Source organism: Odontesthes bonariensis, chromosome 7, assembly GCF_027942865.1.
Source record: "Odontesthes bonariensis isolate fOdoBon6 chromosome 7, fOdoBon6.hap1, whole genome shotgun sequence".
NCBI classification, from domain to species: domain Eukaryota; kingdom Metazoa; phylum Chordata; class Actinopteri; order Atheriniformes; family Atherinopsidae; genus Odontesthes; species Odontesthes bonariensis.
Window position 1 is genome coordinate 15,108,835 of NC_134512.1, and position 25,069 is coordinate 15,133,903.

The window sequence follows — 25,069 nt, forward strand, 5'->3', positions numbered from 1 at the left end:
CCTATTTAGATGGCTCCAGAGCATTTACAAAAGTAAAAACTCATTTGGATCATTAAAAAAAAAAAAAAAAAAAAAAAGGTTTAAAATTTTGTTTTAGATAAACTTAACTCTTCAACATGTTCTATTTTGCATCTTCCACTTTAATATATATTTAAAGTCACTTTTCGCCTTCACTGCGATTTTTGTTCATGGAAAAAAAAAAAAGGAAAGAAAAATATCCAGTTAAAAGGGAAACATTAGGTGAGGAAAATTCTTAGCCAACAGCTTTCACAATTAAGAAAATTGTTTTGTATTTCAATTGCTCCTAAATATCTAAAACAAAAAGGGAGGACGTCAGTGTTTCTTACTGGGTATTTACTGAACAAGTTAAACAAACATTTTCCATTTTACAAGAAAAATGCTGAAATACTTCACTTAATAAATATGATAAACTAGGTCACAAATAAAATCAGCATCCTGCTGCATACACATTTCTGTAAACCATAACCGCCTGAGAGATATTTAGAGGTGGGCTCAGTTAAACACGTCCAAACATTTAAAAAAAAAAAAAAAAAAAAAAAAAAAAAAAAAGTGCAGCATTTCTCTACACCTGGAATGACCCATGCCATAAAATTCATGCAGTCAACGTCATCTTCTGAGAGTAATCATATCTATCAAGCATTCCCTCCAACTGTCCCCTTTCTAAATACTGTCCAAGTCACGCATGGATCCACAGCTCCAATCCAACAGCTACACAACAGGTGGCTCTGACATTTGCTCTTATTATTGCATAGCTTAATATTGCAACGAGGCTTGTATTTCACATTCATCTCTTCTTAAGTTACAAAACCGTTTTTAATAGATAAACATCCAATACAGTTATCATGGCTATCTCAGTAATGCTACTTTATCAGTCCTAAATTAATTTTCCAGCTGCAGCTCGGCTTGATATTCGTGTTGAACAACAATCGCAGCATTCCAGACGTCCTCTTCCCTCATAATTTCCTCCAACTTCTCCCCGGGGGCTTCACAACAGTCTGTTGACCAGCTGAGGCATTCACTGTAATGAGCACATCCTGGACCGACCCTTTCAGGCAGATGTGGTTGCTCAAACCTCACCCAGGCTGAATGCTTATCAGGCGTCTCACAACTCAGCTCGCTCTTCTGAACAATGCAGCTGAAGCAGCTACTGAACTGTGCCCCTAACTCTCAGTCACAGGATGAGAGGCAAGACATCCTGTTTGGTCCACCTCATATTAAAAATAGAGATCAAATTTTGGATTTTTTTTTTTTTGTGAGGGGTTAAAGTCTGCTTCCTTTTTAAAAAAAAAAAAAAAAAAAAAAAAAAAAAAAAAAAAACATTTTGACACATTGGCGAGAACTGGAGCTGTAGTACACCCATTTAATGGCGTCTTCAAGGCATGCCTAGGTGTGCAGTGAAAAACGTCTTGAGCCACAGGAAGAGCATACAGGCTCAAGTTGTATGGGTCATACTGAAACTTTCTGTAGAAAACTTCTGGCAGTGGGGTTAGATTCAGAAAACACACCTGGAACAAGTCTTCAGAGATTTGAGGTGACGTTCTCAGAAGAGAGGGCACTCTGGGATCTTCAAAGGAAAATAGTGTGGTGATGAAAAGCAAGGAAAACGAAAGAGGTGGTCTGTTTTAACCACTTACTAAACAAGAAGGTTTAATCTTTTTTCCTGCTAGCAGGGCAAGGTACCAAAAATCAGGAAGGAGTGGATGGTGAAGAAGAATAAACTATTTGGTTTTGATCCAGGGAGCACCGTGGGAATAGAAAGTGTGGCTGAGTATCGACTGTAGGCCCCACCGCCTGCTCTTCTATAATATTAATGTCAACAGATGTATAATTCAGAACTTGAAGGGTGACAAGATGGTGCCTTTGGTGAACTAGGTGGAAGCAAAAAAAAGACAACAGCATGTAGATCATGAATTTAGAGAGGAGGGTCTACGTCAAGATACGAGCCACCTGGGTCTGAATCTCCCCATCAGGGTGTGAAAGCAGCTGGACGAGTCTGCTGTGGAGCTGGGAAGATTCATCCAGCATGACCCGGAAGAGGCAATCCTGTTTCCGCCTTAGTTCATCAGCCACCTGTGCAGAGGGCCTCCAGGCCTTCAAGTTACCCACAAACGTCAGCAGCCGCAGAAGCACTGCAAGGGCTGTTCGTTCGTCAAACAGAAGCATTACAGACGCCGGTGCCTGAGGCAGAAAGCACAAGGTTAGATTCAGGGAAATGAGGAAGTTTGTTTTGAGAACTTCTTAACACACAGCTGTGCTACCTTACTTTCTGTTTGCTAAATAAAACATGCAAACATCCCTGGTGGATTTGCATGAAGAATGATGAGAAAGAATTAATTTTCCTCCTCTTAATCTTACCTGAGCTTGAACTATATCATCCATCATATCAGGATTAGATGATAAATTCACAAGAACTTTCAGTGTCTGAACCTGAAACAGAAACGTGACAAGTGCTTCACATACAGGTCATGACTGGTCAGTACTAGGTTTTCTTTTTTCATATCACAATTTAAGAATCATTTGTTTCAAGTTTAACCATCTGTTCTTAAATCTGAAATATGTCAGCCTCAAAAGATGCAAACCTGCAGTGCTTCATTGCTCACAACCAGTAGAGACAATAAAAGTTTAACAGACTCCTTCAGCAAATCTTGATGTTTGTCCGTGACCGACAGGTTCGTCAGCAGCCGCATCGCACCAAGCTGAAGGTCTGAATTCACTGGTGACATTTCAATTAGTTCCAGCACTTGTGGCACATAAACCTGCAGTAACACAATGCAAGTTCTTTCACTGAAACATGTCTTCTCTGACAACAATACACTAACAAGGCAAAGCAGCAAAGGACTGCATGCCAACTGCAGAGTAAAATATTATTTATGGCAACGTACCTTTATTTGTTCCTGGTTTTGGATGTTCATGCACAGATTATTTAAAGCATTCAGGGTCTGCACTCTAACCTCAGCAGCAGGATCAGAAAGGAAACCAGCGATAATATGAATCCCTTCCAATTCCCGAATAAGATTCTGAGGAATCAAGACAGCAGAAAAGAAAAGAATAAAGTACAATGTAAAGACAGATAAAGCCACAAGTTGCATACAGAACTTTAAGATAATTCAAATTCTTGTTTAGTAAACATAACCAAGGGACTGTTACACAAAACAGGCTTAATAAACTGACTGCAACACTAAACTGTGAGTTGTTTAATGATGACATTGAAAAGTCAAGTTTTCTATTACAGAACACATAGTCAAGGTTAGTTCAATTGTTCACTCAAAGCTAAGTTGGGTGCAGGGGTGACTAAAAACAAGAAAAAAAAAAAACAAATCAATCGTCAATGGAGGACTGATACTAAGATTCACCATGAAAAGAGATAAAGACCTGAGCCCACATTTCAATCCAATAGAGCTAAAGAGTAAAAATGATGTTTAAAAAAAAAAAAAAAATACAAAACAAGTGTGAAATAAGGAGTTGATAAGTTATTCAGCATGGTTCAATCACTTACCAGACCAGCTTTTTACTTAAAGACAATAAGGATGTAATTCGACCATGTTTAATCTGATTTTTACGTATCTGTCCCAATCAGTTATAATCTGACAAGACAAAATGCAGGAAACCCCAGAAGATGGAAATGTGCATCAAACCGATATAGTTTATCTATGCAACTAATTATAACGATTTGCACTTGAAAAGGTGTCAAAACAGACTAAAACTTCAAAATGAGTTTTACAATATTCAAAATGTGCTCAATTAGGTTTAATGCCTAAATTTCCAATTTGTATACATTTAAGCATGACATGTTGTCAAAACTACATTTAGCCCCATTTCAGAGTCTTCCTCAAATCATTTGGAATCTTTCTGTGTGACCAATCACAAGATTACAAATGGTTGCTCACTGGTTCGTGACTTATAAGTATAAAGCTCAATTAGCACATTTGTTTTAACAGTAATGAGGGGTAAATGTCTTGGTTTTTGTCCCCCTGTAACAGAGTTATAGTCATTAAGACAACAATACTTCGAACCGAGGATGAACCCAGATTACACAGATGGCAGACTGACCAGACACTTTAGAAATAACTCTTAATCTGCTTCTAAAGAGGTACGCTTCTGTGAATTATAGCGTTCCTTTATGTGTTTGATACCAACTGCATGAGTGAAGGAATAAAGCTGCTTTTAGCAGAATAGTAAAACGAGTCAGGCTAAAATGAGTCAGATTCTTCTGAAAATGAGAAGGCAGTTTCCTCATCCCAAGCGTTAGAAAGTCAGAACTCTAAAGAAAAGACCCCGATACACACTGATAGTTTATAGTGTATGTATTTTTGTGTACCTGATTCACGGTAAAGGCGGCAGCATTTCCTAATGTACGGAGGATCCGACACCTCTGAGTTAGATCATCGCCATTCTGAAGACATGACAGCAGCATCTTGAAGTGCTGTGGCTCCAGATTGTTGGGGGACTGATGGATGATGTCGCCTTTTGGAGCACAATAAGATACATACTAAACCATGTCAATGTTATTAGAACCTTATATTTATAATAATAATAAAAAAAAGTGCGATTATTTGGCTGATAACTTTTAGAAATTGCCCAGAGGCAATCACTGCTTAAAAAAAAATTAAAAATAAAAAAAAAATTAAGTCAGATAAATTCAGCTATAAGCTCTTTGTGAATAATGTCCAGCTTTAAGGGTGCATTCATATTCACCTGATGCAAAATCTCCTGGGCGAGGGCAGACAACATCTAGTCCGGACACTTTAGCCAGCAGGCTCCCCGGCTGGAGCTTAACTTCACCCTGCGGGGTGTTCTTGAAACCAGGACTTTCACTGGCAGCGCTCTTCTTGTTTTTCTTGAAATTTTCCCCACTAATAAGTTTGTACAACCCATAAGAAGCCCCAGCTCCAGCAATTATTCCGAGCAAAGCCTTCATATTGCCGAGCTTTGGAACAACACTGCAGTCACCCATGCTGCTACTGTCTTGTTTAGCTAATCTCAGTTAGCTTTACGTTTAGCCACAAATGCTCTAAAACGTTTCGAATCCTATCTATTACGTTACAACAAACCGATCAAAAGTCTTTAGTTAGCTACACTGACCACAACCCCCACCCAGACACAGTTTAACATTTTCATTGTTATAAAACTCGAGAACTTTGTTGACAAGCCACAGTTGTCAACAATGATGATCTTCGTTTGTCCGTGCAGCTTTCAGTGGCCGACCAAATCTTTCGCTGAGTACATGCATGCATTTCAATACGTTGTGATTATGTCGTGGTATACATCTTCACCATTCATAAAGTTTTTTAAAGAATCAATTCAAACATTTGAAATTACTTCTCATAAAAGCTATTTATACTCAGAGGCTACACAGTTTACTTTACAACCTACATTTAGGACAGCTACCTCCCACTTTAGCTGTCCAACATTTAACCTTGCTCAAGTGAAATTGATCCGTTACCTAGCAACGCTGAATTGACAAGAGATGTCAGCAAGACGCCAGTACAGAAATGACCACGCTTTATGGCAACTAGTTGGTTTTCCAGGTGTCAGACACTAAACATGGCTGTGGCAAATACAGAGCCCGTTCTGAAAATGTGTGAACTCGAACACTGCGTGCCACAAATATACAAGGTAAGTTATACTGTGTGGAAATCCAGGTAACGTTATCCAACAAGCCACGTGTATACAGGTCAAATTAGCGCAGATAATCCTCACATGAACACAGTTTACCTTATTTTCACTAACATTTTCCTGAATTATCCTCTTTTCTTTCCTCTTTTTAAAAAAAAAAAAAAAAAAAAAAAAAAAAAAAAAAAAACAGGCCTTGTTGACAGCCTCGTGTCTGTCATGTCCCAATGACCCAATACAGTTTCTGAAAAACGCTCTTATGGCCTTCCAGGGACACGATAATCTTCAGGCTGTCGACTGGTATGTAGACTTCCTTTCTTCTTGTAACTTAAAACAAACGCATGATGGCTCACTTTCCCCAAATATATTCACATCTGGACCAGTGAAGGAGCTTAACTCCCAGTCACAATTTTGAAGTTACATTGAGTTTACATTACAAGCATGCTCCTTTGTTAAACTCCAATTGTTCGTTTACCATGGATTCACCTTGGCTGAACTACAATTATACTTGAGGTGAAATTAAAAATCAGTTTCTGTGCCTCATGTCCCCAGCTTATCATATTAAAAGGAACAATTAATTTCAACTGGTGGCAATATAAATCTTGTGAAATATTGCTAGAGAAAATATTACCTCAGTTGCCCTTTTAAAAATGTACAGTACACAATCCTGTTAATAGTTACATTTCGTTTAACACTCACCAAAATTAGATAGATCCCACTGAAATACTGAGTGAAGTAATTTTTTTTTAGGGACAAGTTTCTCACCGATGCAGAGCTGCTCTTAGTACCAACCTATCTCACACAAAGGGCAGCGGACGCCGACTACGTGGACCCAGAAGACGACATGGTATGGTACAGCAACACTGATGTCACGCAAGATATACTTTGATTCAAAATGGTTTGTGCTTTTATTACAACTCAGCCTCGTTCCTGTCTAGGTGTCATTTGGTCTGTTTGAGAAGGCCCTCTCCTTTTACAGGAAAAATTTAACAAGCTCATGCTTCAGGTAGGTCTGCATTATTGAAATAAAGACAACTCAACAGCTTCGGTCTGCTCAAATATGGATGTTGACTACATTTGGTATTTGCATTACAAAATATTCATCTACAGAAATAATGGGAATTGTTCAAGTAGAATATGCTGTGAGCTAAACAAGTCAAAAACTTAAATATTTCAGAGTCCTACTAGTCTTGGATAAGCAAGTAGTACATCAGGAACTCTTATAATTAATTTACTTTTGCAGTTGGAAACATCCTATCAAAAACAAAAGAACAGTTTAAGTTAACAGGCATATTAAATATTACTATGGAAATGTTTTTCTATACCATTTAATGTAATTTGAGTTGTTTCTTTACCATTTAAGTCCTTTTGCATCGTGGGGTGGGGCCTGTTTTATGCGTCGTCTCATGGAAGATTTCCTCTGGTATTTAGCCTTCTTGCCACGGACCTGCTGATTTGGCGTGTAACACATCTTCAGCAGGTATGTCGTAGCCCTTCCAGAGCGGTTTTTTGAAGTAACGTATGAATTTCCAGATGGCCGTAGAAAAATTTCTGACGGAGAGCTTTTTGCGGCCCCCCAAACAACACAATTTGAATCAGAACCTTTGAGTTCCGACAGGACTCCAGAGGGCAAGGAGGCCAAGTTTATGGGCCCGTTATTCATTATGTCAGGAAGTATCTGAGGGTTCAGTGGTTGGTTGGAGGGCTTCAGAAGGCCAGCTCTAATTGCATCCTCATATCCACCATTTAGGAGAAGGAATCTGTCTTCAGCAGACAATGAGCTTGGTTGATTTTTAGCTCCACTAGATGTGATCCCCATCTGTGTTGACTCCATGTCTCCATGTTTTATAATAGTGCTTCCCTTTGGCTCCTGAAGGGCAGGAACTAGATTTTGTTTGAAGGCTGGATTCTCATCCACCTGGGGAGTCGAGATGGATGGATCATTTTGAACCGCCTTTACTTTAAAGTTGCCGGTGTATCTTCTTGAGCTACGAGGGGAGTTCAGTGGTTTCGTGGAGAACACCAAGTTAGACCTGTCCCGCTGTTTTTGAGGTTTATGTCGAACTCTTGTTTGCAAACCTGTACGACCTGCCTTCCGTAGCATAATGCTCTTGGAGCTGGAAACAGAACCACGAGATACATGCTGATGGATGGTGGGATTATTGTGCAAGTCTTTTGCTTTTTTGCCAACACTGGACCGATATGTCTGAAATGAGGGGCCTGTTTTTTTCTTGTGTATGGGAAAATAATTTAAGATGGAGAATTGTTGTCTTTGTAAAAAAGAATTTGAAGATGGTGGGACGTCAGCTTGAGTCACTCTGTGTAGCATTCTATGACGTTTAAAGGCATCAGAGGACGTTTTCCCTTCTGAAAAATCTTTTCTGTGATATTTCAGTTTTGGCTTTTGGGCTTTCTGTTTGTAGGCTAAAGGTGTTGAACTAGATGTCTCCTTTGAAAAGCACCTGGAGTCCTCAGATGGGTGGTTTGGATGCTTATTGGGGGATACAGTCTTACAGCCACTGAAAGAGTCTTCCCCCACTGATGAAATCACAGAAAATTGTATTTGCGCCGGTTGCTTGTTGCTTGAACAGATAGGCTCATTTTTAGAATTACTTATAAATATTAAATCATCTTTTCCAGGAAGACCACTACCAGGGATGTCATTTGAAACTATTTTTGTGGGCACCAGATTATTGTATTGGTTGAAATCAGATTGTGGGTTCAACACTTGGTTGCCATAAGTACTGAATGAGATTAAGTTTGCAGTTGAGTCAACAGGATCAGGGAAAGTGCGGCGTTCATTGAAGTTCTGGTGATTGGAACCCTGTCTACTCCAAACTTCATCTTCACTGTTGTCAGTAAGAGTCAGTGAAAACTTGTCTGCCTTATGTACAGAGTCTGGTTGACTTTGCATCCACTCTTCTCTCCCAACAGAACTAACATGGTTTCTGTTTTTAGAGGATTCTGAATCTCTGTGGTGTGAAGCAAAGCTTTGTTGTCTTATAGTCTTTGTCTCATCCTGATAGCTATTCTTTAAAGAGTCTCCACGATTAAACTGGCTAGAGATTTGTGGGTTGTTGTATCCATGAGCAGTACTGCAACCTACCAGAGCATAAACATAAATTTAATCTCATGGGTCTTTTAAATGCATTTAGAAACTACTGAAACACTTACCCTTTTGAAGCAGAAAACAAATGCAGCCCCATAACAGCAAGCAAAGCCAAGAGACCCTGAAAAACAAGAAATGTTTGGAAGAAATAACAGGATAAATCCAGTTGAAAATATAATACTACAATTTTATTTACCCAAAAGGAAGAGCCATCACAATGTGTTCAGCCACAGAATCCACCTGCAGTGATAGAAACAGCACAGTGTTGATTAAAACTGCAGCTGGCTGTGACAATCTGTGTGATTAAGTGCAGCTGTATTCAGAGTGCTGCATCTGGATTCCCTTCCCCCCATCCTTTTTAAAAACATGTTTTTGTAAATTTGTGTCTTATCTGTCTCTTAAGTGTTAACAGGCTCGAGCGCTTTCTCTGGATCAGTGTTGACATGTTTGTGAGGGTATTCTATTTCACAGGTTGCCTTTCACCTGTCCAGTGTAAGAGCAGTCATCAGCTATGTCAAGCATTAGCCTGTTGCCTCATCAGTCACTTTTTTATCTGGATGTGCTTTCCTGCTTCAGATGAAATAATCATAACAATGAACAGATTTTGGGATAATATCGAATAGAATTAATTCACGATTGTTATTTAGATGTTACTGATTCCTATCCTCTTGAATGAAAGCAGACCCCTACAACCTCCCTGCGTACCTGTTTACTGAATTAATGATAAGCTGGCTTTACTGTTGGGTGACAGGAAGTGGAAGAGGTTCATCAAGCAGAGCAGGACAGAAACCTTAGAGCTGACTCTGAAGATGGACATGACAAAGAGGCACTTTGAGAAAAAATGCCAGCGCACTGCACTCACCAAATGGTTTAAGTGGATCAAATTATACAAGACAAGAAAGGCTGGTAGGTGATTTGTAAATGAAGAAATTATAATTTAGATAGATGCTGAATTATTATTGTTTTTTCTTTTACAAGTTGTTTTGCTGTCATGGGAATAGCCTGAGAAAACTGTGTCCAAACTGAAAGACTTTCCTGACAATCATCTCTTCCTCACTGAGTACTCCATGTCCTGTGACTCATTTTGTCCCTGTCCACCTTCTGCCTTTATGAGCCAGAATTACCTTGGAAGCTGCTCAAGCTAACTTCATTTGTGGTTGCGACTCAGCTCATGTCTTCTTTTTTTTTTTCTGTGGAAAAGAGATGTAAATAGAAATGTACCTGAGATGTGAACTTATCCTGTTGATTAAGTTCCTTTTCAACTTAGCTGCCATTGACAAACTTGAGACGCTGGTAAACAATGGACGCCTCAAGCGCATCTTGGCTGCTTGGCATATCATTGCTGAGGACTCAAAGAGGACAAAAGAATACTTTAAGGTATGAAATCATTAGGAATTGTAATGAAAATTATAATGACTTTATGAGCTTTGGTTTGCACTAGTTTTTGTTTGTATATGAATCTTGCAGAGGTTGGAAATGGGTTTAGCTGAAGTTGGCAGTAAGGAGCTCCAGATTGGGGAGGGATATGATGGACTCTCAGTGCTCCCCAGCAGCCTTTCTCTGAAGGTAGTTTCTCTTCTGCCCTCATCATTCATCAGCTTCTTTTCTTCATAGTTAATTAACCAGATTAGCTTACACAGCCCTGCTCTTATAGCAGTCAGTGATGAGATCATTTCTGTTACATAAGTCTTAAAGTGGACTCTACTGTAAACAAGTCCAGTCTCTTTGAGGAAAGTTAATTAAAGTCAGTTGTTGCTCTTTATGGTTTTCATAAAATTCTAATTATCACAAATATACTTTATCTATATAGATATGTGTTTAAGAGTACTTTCAACTTGTACTATTACCGACTCCGCTTGCACTTACCTGTTGTCACTTCTGTTTTTGTGAATCAAGTTGGCTGGCGAGTGAGATCATTTTTTGCATTCTCTGCCCTCGTGTTACTGTAAAACACCCCTCCCGATAAATAGTCCTTTAGCATGACTATGTTAGGAAACAGGCAGCAGCTGCTCGTTCACATCACGCTGCCTAAAAAAGTGGCAGAGGCAACAGTTAATTCTACCTGGGTGCCAGCAGCTTGTTATGTAAAAATGAAAACCCTGACAACCAAACAACAACTCCAGATGAAATTTATTTGGCCTTGTTGCTTATGTCTGGCTTTCTGTCTCTCCATCTTTTTCCTGACACCATTGCAAATTATTTAATGTGACTGACTTATGTTTTTTTTCCACAGATCTTTCAGTATTTAGAATTAAGAGACTGGCTAAACTGTGCTGAGGTGTGTTGCATGTGGAATTCTATCATCCAGTCGGGCACATTGTGGAGTCAGGTCTGTACTGAGCTTGTACACAATTTGCATTAACGTTAGATGTTATAGCTGACAAGTTTTTGTCCTTCTTAGATTAACTTTTCAACAGGGAAAGATTGGATAACAGACAGTACAATGAAGCAAATTCTGCAGAACTACCGCCCATTCGTGATCCATCTCAACCTTCGTGGCTGTACATCTTTAAAATGGCCCAGCCTAAAATGTATCAGTGAGTTTTTCCTGATCTTGTTATAATTTCTTAAATTCTTTTATGCGTTTGTTGTATCCGTGACGTTGTCTAGCCCAATACAAATAATGTTCTTTAACAAAACAGTCAAAATGCTATTTGTTATATTTTTAATTAAGAGACGATACAAAATATGCAGCAAAAAGAGAAAAATCTCAATCTGATACAGATTGGTTTACAATACTGGAAAGAGGTTACTGAAGAAAAACAAAAAAAACACCCTTATTTAAACGTATTTTATCGTGAGCTATGACAACCTGATAATCTGGTATTTCTGCGGTGCTCTCAAGTGGCTCGGCTCCAGCTCCTCCTCCTCCAGCTCTCCTTGTACTTCCATCAGCGTGTCCCAAAGCTCAAGGTCCGTTTGGTCTTGATCTGTTCTGCCGAGCTGTCTGTCACTGGGACAATCTCTGTTGTAGGAATGCACATACTCCTCCACACTTTCATCTGTATGTTCAGGAGGAGAGTGACACAGCAGGCCGGAGTGCCTCACTCCTGGATGCAGACGCAGCCAGTACACCATGTAGTGGATGCTGTGGGGAGAAAAAAAAAAATCAATTATTATGTGTTCTAATGTAAACATGGTCTTGTAAGCGTTAAGGCAGAAGAACTGTAGTCACCTGTAGTCACACACCCAGGGATTTCCTTCCAAGTTTAGCTGTGACAGGAAGTAGAGGTCTGCCAGTACCCCGTACTGAACAAAATGTAGGCTGTTGTCAGACAAGTCCAGCTCATTAAGGTGCAAGAGCCCAAAAAAAGCACCTGGTAAAGGGAAAGTAGAGATGCATGTTCATAGCACCCATTTGTCTCCTCTCCCTGCGATATTAGTTGTATGTAGACAGACCTGTTGCTGCTTTTTATCAAAACAGTCAAACTCAAGAAGGATTACGACTTTACTCATGTCTGAACTGATGTGTCTAAATCACTTGAGCACAGGGATTACTTTCAATCTGCAGTCCTCTTTGCAGCCCCCTTCATAAATACAGCTAGAATTGTATACACATAGATGGCAGAATGCCGGCTTTCTCTCAAATGGAAACAGAAGCTGCATTAGTTGCATAACTGCTGTCAACTCTCCATACGTTGTCTATCACATGATGATAAACTTAACTGTATATGTGTAGGTTTTCATTCTTGATATTACAGTTATTTAATGCACATACTGTTATACACACCGACTGTGATTAATAGGTATGAAGAAAACATTGACACCCACCTGTGTCAATATGCCCCATGTTGTTATTTTTGAGCTTGAGGATTCTGAGGCTTCTTGCACTGTGGAAATCTCGGGGTTTAAGATGACGGATTGAATTATGGGACAGATCAATCTGAAAAACATCCTCTGGAATACCTGAGGGCACCTCAGTTAGACCTGAAGGTACAGAAGACGGGGTTACTAAAGGTCCTAAACAATTACATTTGGTTGTTTTTTATCCGCTAAAATAAATAGTTGCCTCGAGCGAGTTCAGTTCGTGATTTTGTTTAGTCATTAGGATGAAGAATTGTTGGTGTAAATTTGTTAAACTGAAGACTGCTCTAATAAATCAGCTTGGGTTCAACCCTTCGGGCAAAAGCAAAAATACTGGCACAGGCACAGACTGCAAGCTCCATAAAATCCAGGCCTCCTGCCAGTAGAACCTATTGTTGTGACTCATAATTTGATTTAGTTTATTCTGAGGCACAATATAATTTTTTATTCTGACACATAAACCAAAATGTTAGCCCCCCCCAATTTAATTGGGTGACAAATTGCCATAAAGTGGTATAAAAACACATCCCAAACCAGATATGCGTTGGCCGGCTCTGCTCTACCATGAAAATGTTTTTAGAAAAGAAAGTTCGGTCATTCAGCTATCAACTGTCATACAACTGCAAACATGAATTATCCACTCACTGACAGTCCCAGTTATTTTCCCTAACCCTTCTATTGCATAAGAAACATGTGTGAGTTCAGAGTAGGGAGCACACAGATTTTTTAAATTAAAATCCAGTTGGGAGCTTGCCTCGGTTACTGCAGTCCATCCGTATTTCAGGGATATGGTAGGTGTGGCAGAGTGTGACAGCATCTGGTTTGCTGCGTATTGGACTGGGCTCTACAGGGTCTGTAAGATCCGTTAGGTCGCTGTTTGGATCACCGGTCAAGTCTGATTCCTTACAGAGTAACTCAGGATCAACACGGTTTAACTTCCTGTTTTTTAGCCTGACTGGCTCTGCACACCTAGCAGAGGAGATATTTGTTTATTCAAAGTCTCGGCAGTGATTTGTGTACCTGTCGAATTGTTGGAATCACTCACCTTGCATGGTTTCCTAGATTACGGTTGCTTGGGACTTGAAGAGTACGTATGAGACTTTCCATTGAACAGAGACAATTCCAGGGATTATCATGTAAACGCAGGTAGCGAAGGTTTGACATGGGGATGAGGGCCTCTTCATTAAGTGTTCTCAGACGGTTGTGCTGCAGCAGGAGCGTTGAAAGTCGTGTCAGGCCCTGGAAGGCGCCTTCCTCCACAAGAGAGATTTGGTTCTGCTGAAGGTCCAAACTTTTTAAACTCTCATATCCAAAAAAGGCTCCATCACGGAGAACTTTAATTTGGTTCTGGGCTAGAAGAAGATGCTTAGGCGCTCTGGACCAGGTCTTTGAGGCAGGAATGTAGGTGAGACCTCGGCCTTCACAATCCACAAAGACTTTTCCAGATTCTGTTGACTCTGAGCACTGAGGTGACACTATCAACAAGGGTTGGGATCTGCTGTGACGCCCAGCACCTCTCATCCTGACTCTTTTAAGACACAATCAGTTTGTTTCAGTTTTATACATGGTCAACGGAGTCTCTAAGAGATTAATTTTAGAAATAATCAACAAGAGTAAATCCTTACCTCTCGCGTGAAAGTTTGTGTCTTGCTCCTTTAAGGCCTCTTCCCTTCCCAGGTCTTTTCATCTCAGTTGATGGGAACAGCAGCAGGAGCAGAGAGGCTAACAAGAGAAAAGGGATCACACGCATCCTGAGCCCTGCAGAGGTTGTCTTTTCGGCAACTTGAGCCAAAACAGGAAACTGTGATAAAAGTTCTCAGGCTCAGAAACAGAAGTAACGGGTCAAGGGGCTGCAGTGTTATTGTTGATGAAACACAGCTGCTATAGGCTATACCCTGTGGAAAAAAAATTAGAGGCATTACATAATGTAGGAGACAGGAGCCAACTGAGAATATATTCTTGTGACTTGCCTTAATTTTTATGTCATATCACTAACTAACTAACTTGAAAAATGTATTCAAGTATTTGCAAAAGTTGTCAGCAGTCTTTTTCGGTGCCTTCTGATTTCTTAGGTGAATGCAAAAACCTGCAGGAACTCAACGTGTCAGAGTGCTTTAATATTACAGTGAGTAAACATCATCAAGAGGGTGTGGGATTGGGATAGAAATCCTTAATCTAAAGGAGGATGTAACATTTTATGTCATACGATACTATAATTCTCTAACATTTGAGAACTAAAGGTAATAATTATGTGCATTTAACCCTGTCCCATGATAAATTACAGGTTATTTGAATGCTTTTTTTTTTTTCTTCAAACTAATTACTGGAAATCTATGTTAACAGTGACTTTGTTATACATACAATATGGTGACAAATACCTTCCTGGGAGAACTTACAATTTTTAAATCTGCTCCTTTACAGGATACAATGGTACAGAGAATCGTTGAGGGCTGTCCCTGCCTGCTCTACCTGAATCTTTCTTGCACATTTGTAACAAACAAAACCCTAAAAGAACTGTCCAGGTAAGCCTCCACTTATGATAAAAACCATCAGAGTTTAGACCTTGTCACTGGAATAGATTTGTGCTCTCAACTGGAGTCCAAGTTACTTGTTTATCAAAGAGATACAAAAAAAGTCCTATTTAAAACTCCCTTTCTCTGGCTTCCTGCCCTCAGTTCCACATTATCTACATTTCTGTTCGTCCAGCTGCAGCCTCACTGTTAGCTCGAATTTCATGATTGAAATTAGTGTTGTCAGTGCCAACTTAATGATTTAGAGGAACAGATGCTGCTCTCATAACCACTTGATTGCATGATTGCCATGTTGATAGAATCACAGGTTCAGAAATGTTCTGTGATCAAGTTTTGTAAAAAATTAAAAATTCCCATTTTGCAACACAAGATAAGGTTTGAAAATAACATCTTCTTTTAGTTTGACTTGCATAGAGGATTGTTGTACAGAATATACTCAAATGTTAAAACAACAAACCAACCAGCTCCTGTACAAAGTAACAACAGATCTCTTGTATCTAGCAATCGATTTATTTCTGTCTTCATAGGAACTGTCTCAGCCTTCAGTACCTGAGTCTGGCGTACTGCAGCAGATTAACAGATAAAGGCTTTCTGTACCTGACCACAGGAAAGGGTTGCCGTAGTCTCATCCACCTCAATCTGTCCGGCTGCACTCAGGTCAGTTGTTATGCTCCTCTCAGTGTGGTATAAAATCACTCCACTCAACTTTTCCAGAGGACAGGACACCACTTTTTCTCTCCTTAGTGGGTCCAGGACAAATGTAGTCACTCCTCTCCGTTTGCGTGTGTCCACTCTCTTCCGACTCTGCACTGTTGAATGTTTTTCACTCAGTTAGAGCTCAGAGCAATTGAAACATCTCAAGGTCTGGGATAGTAAAAGGCAGCTGTGGGTTGGGTTTAAACAGTCACTTCTGGCCCACCCACTCATCATGTGTACTCTCCTTAACATAGCACACCCACTGCAACATGAAACACACTGTCCTCTGTGGGTGTGCATCACTTTAGTTCCAGATGTATGGTCTGACCTCATGGGGCCCTGAAAATGTGAGGAATGAAAAAATACAACTGCATCCAAGAGAATGATGCAAGGTTCAACACAGACTAAGATTTTTATTTCTTCCCTCACAGATGACAGTAAATGGGTTCAGATACATTTCTGTTGGATGCCCATCACTCAAAGAAGTTGTGATCAACGACATGCCCACGCTGTCAGATAGCTGTGTCTTGGTAAGTAAAACATTTCAGATGCCATAATATGTTAGCATGGCATGGGCTGTAATGTTATAAGTAATGCTATAAATTAATAAGAATTAATTAATTAGGAAGATAATTTGCATGCTTGTGTTGTGCATGTATATATTTGTCACACATTCAGATAAAATATTGTTTTACACCTGCCATCTCTGGTACAGGCTCTACTGGCCAAATGTCGCTGTCTTTCCTCTGTCTCTCTGTTGGATGCGCCTCATCTTTCCGACATCGCTCTTACAGCCATTGCTGAAGCTGCCAAACTAAAAACTTTTAGTATAGCAGGTGAGATCGTTTTAGATCCTGCAACTTTCGTTTCTTAAAGTAAGGAGACGTAACATTGATCAAATGACTCTGTCTGTTCATGGTGGCTTTAGGCAACAACCAACTAACTGATGTCAGCTGGAAGGCCCTGTGCAGCAGCTCACAAGGCCTCCGCAGACTCCACGCTGCAGAATGCCCAAGAATAACTGACGACTCCTTGAGATCTGTTGCCACCCTCAAAAATCTGCAGTATCTAGACATCTCACTTTGCAACAGGTGTGTGCTCTTGTGGCAGCTGAAGACTTGCATTCCTTGCCTTTTCATTAAATTGTTTGATATGCTGTGTTTCAGGGTGAGTGATGTTGGGATTCAGTACTTGACTGAAGGCTCCTCAGCCAATAAACTGCAGGAGTTGAACATCAGTCAGTGCAGTTGCATCACTGATATCTCTGTCATGAGGATTGCAGAAAGGTATTTGGTAGGACTTCACAGACACACAGTCAGTCCTTTATGAACGTTTAATACCTGTAGCCTTACTCTAATAACTGCTTCAACCTTATCTGTCTGTAAACACCAAACAAAATAAATGTCACCTGAAAATATTATATCTATTTGGGGTTAAGTCTCCACAACATGACTCGTAAAAGTAGATGCTCTTATTTCATTTCCACAAAACTGCTTTTCTGTTTCATGTGTGCACAATTCATCAGGTGGTGTAAACTGTACCATCTCAATTTGAGTTACTGTGCAAGACTGACTGACTTGGCTGTCAAGGGGTTGAGTGGTAGCTCTATCTGCTCTCTTGACATCACTGGGTGCCACATCCAGGATCAGGTACTGCTTGCACGCTAGCTCATGTCATCACATACTCCTGGGAGAAGAAAACATTTATTCGAGAACAATTATATACAATCTATAACGTATTTGTGTTTTAAGGGACTGGCCAGACTCGAGAGGATTCGCTTGAAGAAGATAGTACTTGCTGAGTGCATCCACATCACAGACATTGGTATAGAGGTACAAATCTTTCACCCCAACTGTTAAGAGCTTTTAGCAGGAACAATTTTACTTCTTTTTCCACTGTTTCCCAACATCAAAAGCTGACGGAGAGTACAGTTTCCCAGAAAAGTGATTCCAAGAAAGGATTTTTTTTTTCACTTTCTCTTAATGCTTAAAAGCAGATTTAAACATGGTATCCATGTGTTTTTGCATTTGTTTTCCTCCATGTTCACGTGTTTTTTCTTAGGTAAATTTCATCACACATATTGCTCTAATTTCCTTTCTTCCTTATGTTGGGCAGAAGCTGTGCAACAATGTGAGAGACCTGGAAGTTGTTGATGTTTCTCACTGTGTAGCCCTATCTGATGTGGCCATCAGAGCCTTTTCATTTTACTGCAGAGGTCTGATCGCACTGCAGATGTCATGGTGTCCCAAGGTCCTGAATACACTCAGACACACTCCTTTAGCTGTTCATAGTTTTTTCACTAGAGGCATAATTTCATTCAAGTTGCATTATTTTTTCTGTTTTCTTCTACTCCGCTTCAGATGACAGATATGGCAGTGCAGTATCTGACGAGTGGATCTCCGTATCTACGAGAGCTTGATGTGAGTGGCTGTGATCTTCTCACGGATCGTGCACTTCGACATTTGGAAAGGATTTGTCCTCCGCTTGCCTCCATCAAGATGAACTGTTGCAGCGGCATTTCCAGGTACAAGAACAGCACAGATTTGGAAAAGTTCTGCAAAGTTGGAGCCCACTACAACAACTTTGATTGTTTTTCCTCAGGGCGGCTGCCTTAAAGCTGCAGCCACGAGCCTCATACTGGGAGTACAGCAGCGATGAGCCTTCATACTGGTTTGTCTACAACATGAACAAAACAGGGCCTCCAATCACAAGATCCCTCAAGACTGTTGATACTTGGGAGGAGGTAGCGAAGCACTCAATGATAACAAGCAGTGCAGCAAGTACATCCAAACAGATTTAAATTTTTTTAAGCGGACCCTATTATTGGGTACAATATGTTTTATACATTTTATGTGAAGCATGAGACTTTTGACATGATCCACACGTAAAACGAATCCCTTGTTAGTATCAAAACTCATTAACAACCAGACTCACTTTTCTTGTCTCTTTTTCAATTGTCGTTGGTAACAGCGGTCCAGAATCAATATTTTGGGCAGTCTCACTGACATCTTGTCATCTATTCCTGATTATATGATTGAACTGGCTGTAGTCGTTCCAGAACAGTGAAAATATGTGATTTCTGTCTTTTATACAACAGTTTCCTCAGGGATCAATTGTAGGTCCTTTTTTTATGTTTTGTTTATGATTTCCAACCCCGTTTGCAAAGCAGGTTGGGACAGTGTTGAATGTCAATTAAAATCCGTTGACATCAGTTCATACAGCATTTGTATCTGGCACGTTCCAAAGATGCATACTGTAAAAGTTTATATCTCCTTGTTGCACTATTTTGAATTCAATGAGGTTTGAATGATGTGGGAACTTTTACAGCAACGTTGTATACTAATGGTATGGTATCGTTTCCTTGCTTTGAAAACGTATATCACTGAATTGTTAGTGTGTTTTAAACTACTTGCCCAGTTTTGGTGGATTTACATTATATTCCTCCTTTGTCAGTCTACACTGAAGTTTACATAAGCAATGAATCACGAGTTTAAAGATGTAAGTTAGGGTTTCTTTCTCATCTTTTGAGAGGAAATTCTCCTAAAATAGTTATATAGTATTCACCAGTCAGCATGAATTATTTACCACAAACAATTAAATTAACATACATTGCTGAATTAAGTTGTTGGCTGTCCACCACTGGCATCTATTTATATTTCAGTCCATATAAAGAAAATAAATAAATACTAATATGAATTAAACTATGACCTTGACATAAAATGTAACAATAAAATAAATCCTGAAACAAATTAATTATAAGTGTGCAGATGAGATGATATAGTTCAATAAATATTTGTATTATTTAGGACAACTTTAATTCTATTTACTTCTGTTATCCACTTATATTTATTTCATAATACGAATATGCATGTAGAATTAAGATATGCACTGTGATATAGATAAGTTTAATATGTCTGTATATATAATATGTGTATATATATTTAAATTATGTGGTTTCTTGTTTAGGATTAATTTGACAGGCATATTTAAGTATTGCAGTATTTATTATTCATTAATTTAACATGTCTGTCTAAGCTCTAAGACTTTCAAACACTATAACCGTGCAAAAAATATCAGAAAGCTGCTTCCACTGAAACTGAAAACACTTGAGGTCTGTTGGGAACATATACATTTCACCTCCCAAACTCAGTGGGATACAGCTGTGGGGCACTGTACCTACTATTCAGTGATTTGTGACACATGCAGAACATTCAAAAAACCCTTTGGATTGATTGAATGTACATTTCTTAATAATATATACAGTATATCCCGAGTACAGAGATTTAAATAATTCATCATATAACATTCAGCCATGGGGGCTCCAGCAAAATCTGGCTCTTGATTTAGATGTAAAGTCCCATGCGGTGACTCAGTGTCACGGCCTAAATCCTGTTCCTCAGCTGCCAAGTTTTAGAGAGTCGAACCAGCTTTGTGTCCTCAGTCTGACAGAACCTCTGTCTGCCCGAGCTTTAACAGACTGCTCAACTGGAGACTCTCCGTTCATAAAGCCTGAGAAACACAAAGCAGGGGAGAGAAACAGAACAGTGCTTTGTGTTCAGTTATCCTTTGTAGGGCTTAGTTCTTTAACTTTTCCATTATGAAGTGACGTATATTGGCTTACCAGTAAGTGTCGTAAAACCATCACTGGTGTTGCGCTCTACTTCATGCAGAACAACCTCTGAGCTGATATCTACCGACGCTCCACAGAGCTCCATGCCAGCTCTTAACGAGGACGGGACACGTACACTCACCAGTCCTACGTAAGACAGAGAATGAAGGTTAATTAAAGAAAGACATGATGACCCAAGAGATATTGGTGAGAAAAAAAAAAAAAAACATATATACACATACATTATATAATATATATCTGTATACTGTATGCTTGCCTTCCTGACTGTGGAGTTCAGCAGCGCCACCGTCTCCCACGTAGACATCAATGCTTCCACTGTTAGAGGAAACCTTAAGAAAACTATTTGAACCATCTGCAAAGGCAAAGCAAGATGTTCCCCCCCTTATCAGCCTCTGATCAATATCATACACGGGTCACTGTGCAGTCAGGCGGCTTACCGATTACTGTATCTCCAGACACGTTCTTCACTGTAGTGTTACCTTCAAAGAATAAACGCACAAAGTTCAAATTAACTATAGCTCTTATTGTACCATTATTTTCTGCTGCTGGTAGGTAAACCGTGATATTTAAAATGTGACCTGTGACAACTTCTCATGAAGCTGCACAACTGAAGTTTACAAGCTAATTGTTTCCATGTATTCTATGATGAGAGGCTTCTCGGTAACAGGAAGAAATAAAATTCCTAATGGATGATGCACTTTCTTTGCTTCACATCAAAGAGCTGTTTGTCTTTGTGATCAAAGATTTTGTATTTTTTTCAAACTGAAAATTGTTTTCACAGCTATCCCCACACAAAACAGTTTGGAAAATTGCGCTAAATTGAGACCACATTCCATTTAAATCAACTCCTTTTGGACCAGAGCCTGGGTTTCCTTACGGACCACGGTACTTCTTTACCAAGCAACCTAACGTAAAGCAGCTGTGTACTACAATGTACTTCTGTACTAAAAGGTAACAGCTCCTGCTATCAGGATGACACTCATTCAACATTCCTTTAAATTTCCACATGATACAACCGACACTTAATTTAATCAGCCATAGGTCCACATCTGTAAGCCTGTTTAGCCTAAGACTTTGGGGATCAGTGTGGAGCATCTGCATTTACGATAATGTACGCAATTACTGACACCCTGTATTTCACATGCATAATGTAAAATGCCCTCAGATTTTACAAATGAATCTTAGCTCTAAACAAATAGAATGAAAATATTAAATATACCAGGTATATTTAGCATGTCAAATATATTAGATATATACCTGTTTATTTAGTCAAATGCACCCATTATTGAAATACAGAAAAAAAGCTTGCTGTTGCTATTGGCAACTTGAGCTTGTTGCTCCCGCCTGCTGGTATTTACTGACACTCTTCCACTGCGATGGATTTGGACTCTTTAAAGTTTCCAGGAATCCATTTTGCATTTGCAGAATTCAGCTCTCTTCAAAAGTCTTAAAAGGAATTCAGGTTAAGGTTCATTGCTGATTATTTTAAAACAATCTTTTCCAATTGAACTATTCTGATCTTAAATGTGTGCTTTGGGTCATCGTCCTACTGAAAAACTCAAGTGCCTCACCTTGAACCTCGCCATTTTCACACAACATGAGAGTCCTGAAATGTTCTGGGAGGTGACATGTGGGAAAACAACTGTCAACAACATTCACCCCTGACCTCTTGAGCAGATTGTCAACCTAGCCCCCTTGTAAAATCTCTACAATATCAGCAGGTGACATGACGTATGAACATATGGGCGAATATTTCGGAAAACATATGCAGGTAATTCTCCTTCCTGCTGACCTGTTTGCTGCTTTCCACCCACTATTATTGTGGACGTGCTTGGAGACATGTGGCACCAATAAGCACAACAATGGTCATCAGGGAGCCTCACCCGCTATTTTCCAACAAGTTAGATGGAAAACAATGATTTCCAAAGTGTACTTTTTGCATCAAATTTGACCTCTGCTCTCTAGACTCGCCAGCTGCCCCTCCCTCTCATTTCCAGCTGGGGAAGTGCTTCTCCAGTAGCAGGTCTCCCTCTGTGAAGGGCTTTTGTAAAAAAAAAAAGTGAACTTAGGAAAAAGACCCAACCAAACTGTCTGCACATTCTCGAAGTTATGCCCAGTGTTCGTGTGTGAAAACACATTTACCTCTGAAGTGTCTCTGTAATCTGCTCTTTCATCCTTCCTGTGAGGAATTCACTGCGCCCACTAACAGAGGCAGCAACATGGGCCCATAGCATGATAGAGCCTTCACCTTGTTTCGCCAATAACTGCGTCCATGTTACATCCTATTTGATGCTTTTGTGTTGTTGCTTTTCAATAACTTTTGGCATTTTATTAGAATATTCTGATATTTTAAAAGGGTTGATTTGCATTTATCTCTGAAGATTTTCAAAATTCTATACTCAGATTTTAATGTAGCGTTAATTCAAATCCAGAACTTTATATTTAATTTTTCGCTGCCACCTGCGTCCTGTGCACTGGAGTTCAGCGGTCGCACAAACCACACATTGAGATGAGCTGGATGAAGGTATTTCCTCACCGTGTACATGCCCCAGTTCGACTCTCCCAGAGCAGGATGACACACAGCTAGACTCAGCATAGATGGCTTTGACCTTAAGAAGGCCTCTCTCGGTCGAAACATTCATTCTGGTGCCCTGGAGCTTCTTGACATTCACCTCCTGTGAAAACACAACTGATCACTGCACAGGGCTGCATACTGTTGATATATATGATTTCGTCTTTTTTTTTCTTTCTTTCTTTTTAGTTACATCTCCAGATCAAAACTAACATAACATATAACTCAGGACTGCCGACACTTGCATCAGACTGCTGCTGCCCCCTAATGACTGCTGAGAATAAGACCAAGGAGCTGTAATAACATTATCCTGCTTACACTGTCTCCTTTGGTGCTGATGTCCACGTTGCCATGGATTGTGCCCATGCCGGTAACATGCCCCCCGTTGGAATGCACCTCAACCTGATGACCCTGAAAGACAACAAAGTAGTAGAAGTAGAAGCAGTCAGCACTGATTTCTGATCCGCCTAAAACACCCCACATAAAGTCTACAGACCTCTCTTAAACACCGGGTTTTGTTCAAATATTATGTTAAATATTCATGTTAAAATAAAATTCAAAACTATGTCAGTGACTTTTTCACATTACTTATATGACTGCAGCCAACACAAAGAAGGTGAAAACCAATTTAAAAAACTTCAGGGGAAGAAATCCCCTCAATTTGAATAGGCAAAAGAGGTTTTATATGCAGTATTTTACACACATATAAAAGAGCCATGCCTTTGGGTTCCCTGTATATCAGAAACCCTCTATTTAGTTTAAAACATTTAGGACTTTTTTGACTGAAATAGTTTTTATTAGCTTGTTTTCGCTCCCCTCACAGGAATCAGCCAAACTACACTAAAAAATATGACTTTTTTTTCACAGTTTGACTATAGATGTGTGACTGGGAAGAAGTTGGGATATGAACCAATATTATACCAGAATGTCATCAAAGTGCATCTACTGCTTCATGTTTTCCACAGTAAGTATGAGTGCATGGTGACAGCGCCCACCTTCACAGAGTGCAGTAAACAGTTGCCCTCTTCAGTTTGCACTTTGCAGATATCGCACTCCATCTTCTTCACTTGCACGCTGCCTTTTCCTCGGGCAGCGATGAAGAGATCTGGCAAGAGCAAACACGGTTACTGTTCAAGGACACCAAAGGAGGATGCACTGCACAGGAGCCGGGGCAGGTTCTGTAGAGATGCTGTAGCTGCTTGTTATCAATGGGTGGTGGGGGGTATTTATTATTTATCCCACGAGGGAGTTCTTATTTTACACTCACTAGTTTTGATGGGTGCATCCACCTCAATCGACACGTCGCTGTTCACCTTCTCAGCTGATATCAGCAGGTCTTTGCTCTGCTCATCATAGTGGACGTGTAAGTGGTCCAGACAGACCTCCTGCTCAGTGTCTGCACCGTGGACTGTGATGAAGGCTCGGTTCGCCTCGGGGTAGACGTGCGGGTCCAGCGGGCGGATGGAGATGTTACAGCCCAGCTGGGCCCGCACCGAGGTGAAGGGGCTGACGGCAAGAGCCCATTGCCGCAGAGGCGACGGCTTCACCTCCTCGTGTGCTGAAGACACGGGAGCAGAGCTGAAGAAAGACCGTAAATAAAGCTGAGGGTACTTACAGGTTGTGAGACCCCTGGGGCTGACTGTCAGGGACCAGCAGCGGAGGAGTCCGACAGATCCTCGCTGACCAGCTGATATCCAAAACATCTCTATGAACACACTACTGCTAATACAACACAAACTGTTCACTTAAAGTCGGAATCATTTAGTCAGCATGCACCGTCACATAGCCATGGTCACCGCTACCAAGCGCGTGCTAAACTCATAAAAACAAGACCTTCAACTTCCGGCAAGGGTTTTCAGACTAAAGGCTGCGTCTTGAAAGTCACAAACCGACTAGTTTTATAGCGTGTTCCTCTAAATGTTTTTGGTAAAATGCTCCACCGGTACAAAAATGGTTGTGTTCGGATATCAATTAGATAATTCTTTATTATAAAGTTACCTACCTTTGTTTTGTCTGCAAGTTAAACAGCCACTGGTTTCCTTTCTATCTTTGTGCAATGCGAAAGGTTTTTACTGCTGAGCTTCATTTGGCCC

At 40.1% G+C, this 25,069-nt stretch overlaps 4 protein-coding genes across 4 annotated transcripts; 1 reads left to right on the plus strand and 3 right to left on the minus strand.

Annotated features, from left to right (window-relative positions):
* Positions 1 to 226: 226 nt before the first annotated feature.
* On the minus strand, positions 227 to 5,427 carry armc10 (armadillo repeat containing 10). The gene is made up of 6 exons (XM_075470954.1): positions 4,717 to 5,427; positions 4,340 to 4,485; positions 2,904 to 3,038; positions 2,601 to 2,777; positions 2,377 to 2,448; positions 227 to 2,199 (listed from the first exon to the last, which is right to left on the minus strand). The coding sequence occupies exons 1-6, from the start codon at positions 4,973 to 4,975 to the stop codon at positions 1,948 to 1,950; spliced, it is 1,041 nt and encodes a 346-aa protein (XP_075327069.1). The 5' UTR covers positions 4,976 to 5,427; the 3' UTR covers positions 227 to 1,947.
* A 984-nt stretch (positions 5,428 to 6,411) lies between these two features.
* Positions 6,412 to 18,700, plus strand: fbxl13 (F-box and leucine-rich repeat protein 13). The gene is made up of 19 exons (XM_075469635.1): positions 6,412 to 6,481; positions 6,573 to 6,640; positions 9,495 to 9,649; positions 10,011 to 10,120; positions 10,211 to 10,309; positions 10,977 to 11,072; positions 11,145 to 11,280; positions 14,620 to 14,672; positions 14,969 to 15,069; positions 15,606 to 15,735; positions 16,206 to 16,304; positions 16,490 to 16,610; positions 16,703 to 16,865; positions 16,941 to 17,060; positions 17,300 to 17,423; positions 17,526 to 17,606; positions 17,890 to 18,024; positions 18,135 to 18,298; positions 18,376 to 18,700. Exons 1-19 carry the CDS (start codon positions 6,479 to 6,481, stop codon positions 18,572 to 18,574), a joined length of 2,157 nt encoding a protein of 718 aa, XP_075325750.1. The 5' UTR covers positions 6,412 to 6,478; the 3' UTR covers positions 18,575 to 18,700.
* On the minus strand, positions 11,423 to 15,909 carry LOC142383855 (leucine-rich repeat-containing protein 17-like). The gene is made up of 7 exons (XM_075469636.1): positions 15,676 to 15,909; positions 14,173 to 14,442; positions 13,593 to 14,075; positions 13,302 to 13,516; positions 12,515 to 12,670; positions 11,919 to 12,060; positions 11,423 to 11,831 (listed from the first exon to the last, which is right to left on the minus strand). Exons 2-7 carry the CDS (start codon positions 14,295 to 14,297, stop codon positions 11,546 to 11,548), a joined length of 1,407 nt encoding a protein of 468 aa, XP_075325751.1. The 5' UTR covers positions 14,298 to 14,442; positions 15,676 to 15,909; the 3' UTR covers positions 11,423 to 11,545.
* On the minus strand, positions 17,443 to 24,783 carry fam185a (family with sequence similarity 185 member A). The gene is made up of 8 exons (XM_075469637.1): positions 24,244 to 24,783; positions 23,972 to 24,081; positions 23,295 to 23,387; positions 22,941 to 23,079; positions 20,842 to 20,883; positions 20,661 to 20,756; positions 20,396 to 20,530; positions 17,443 to 20,283 (listed from the first exon to the last, which is right to left on the minus strand). Exons 1-8 carry the CDS (start codon positions 24,677 to 24,679, stop codon positions 20,171 to 20,173), a joined length of 1,164 nt encoding a protein of 387 aa, XP_075325752.1. The 5' UTR covers positions 24,680 to 24,783; the 3' UTR covers positions 17,443 to 20,170.
* Between the last annotated feature and the right edge of the window lie 286 nt (positions 24,784 to 25,069).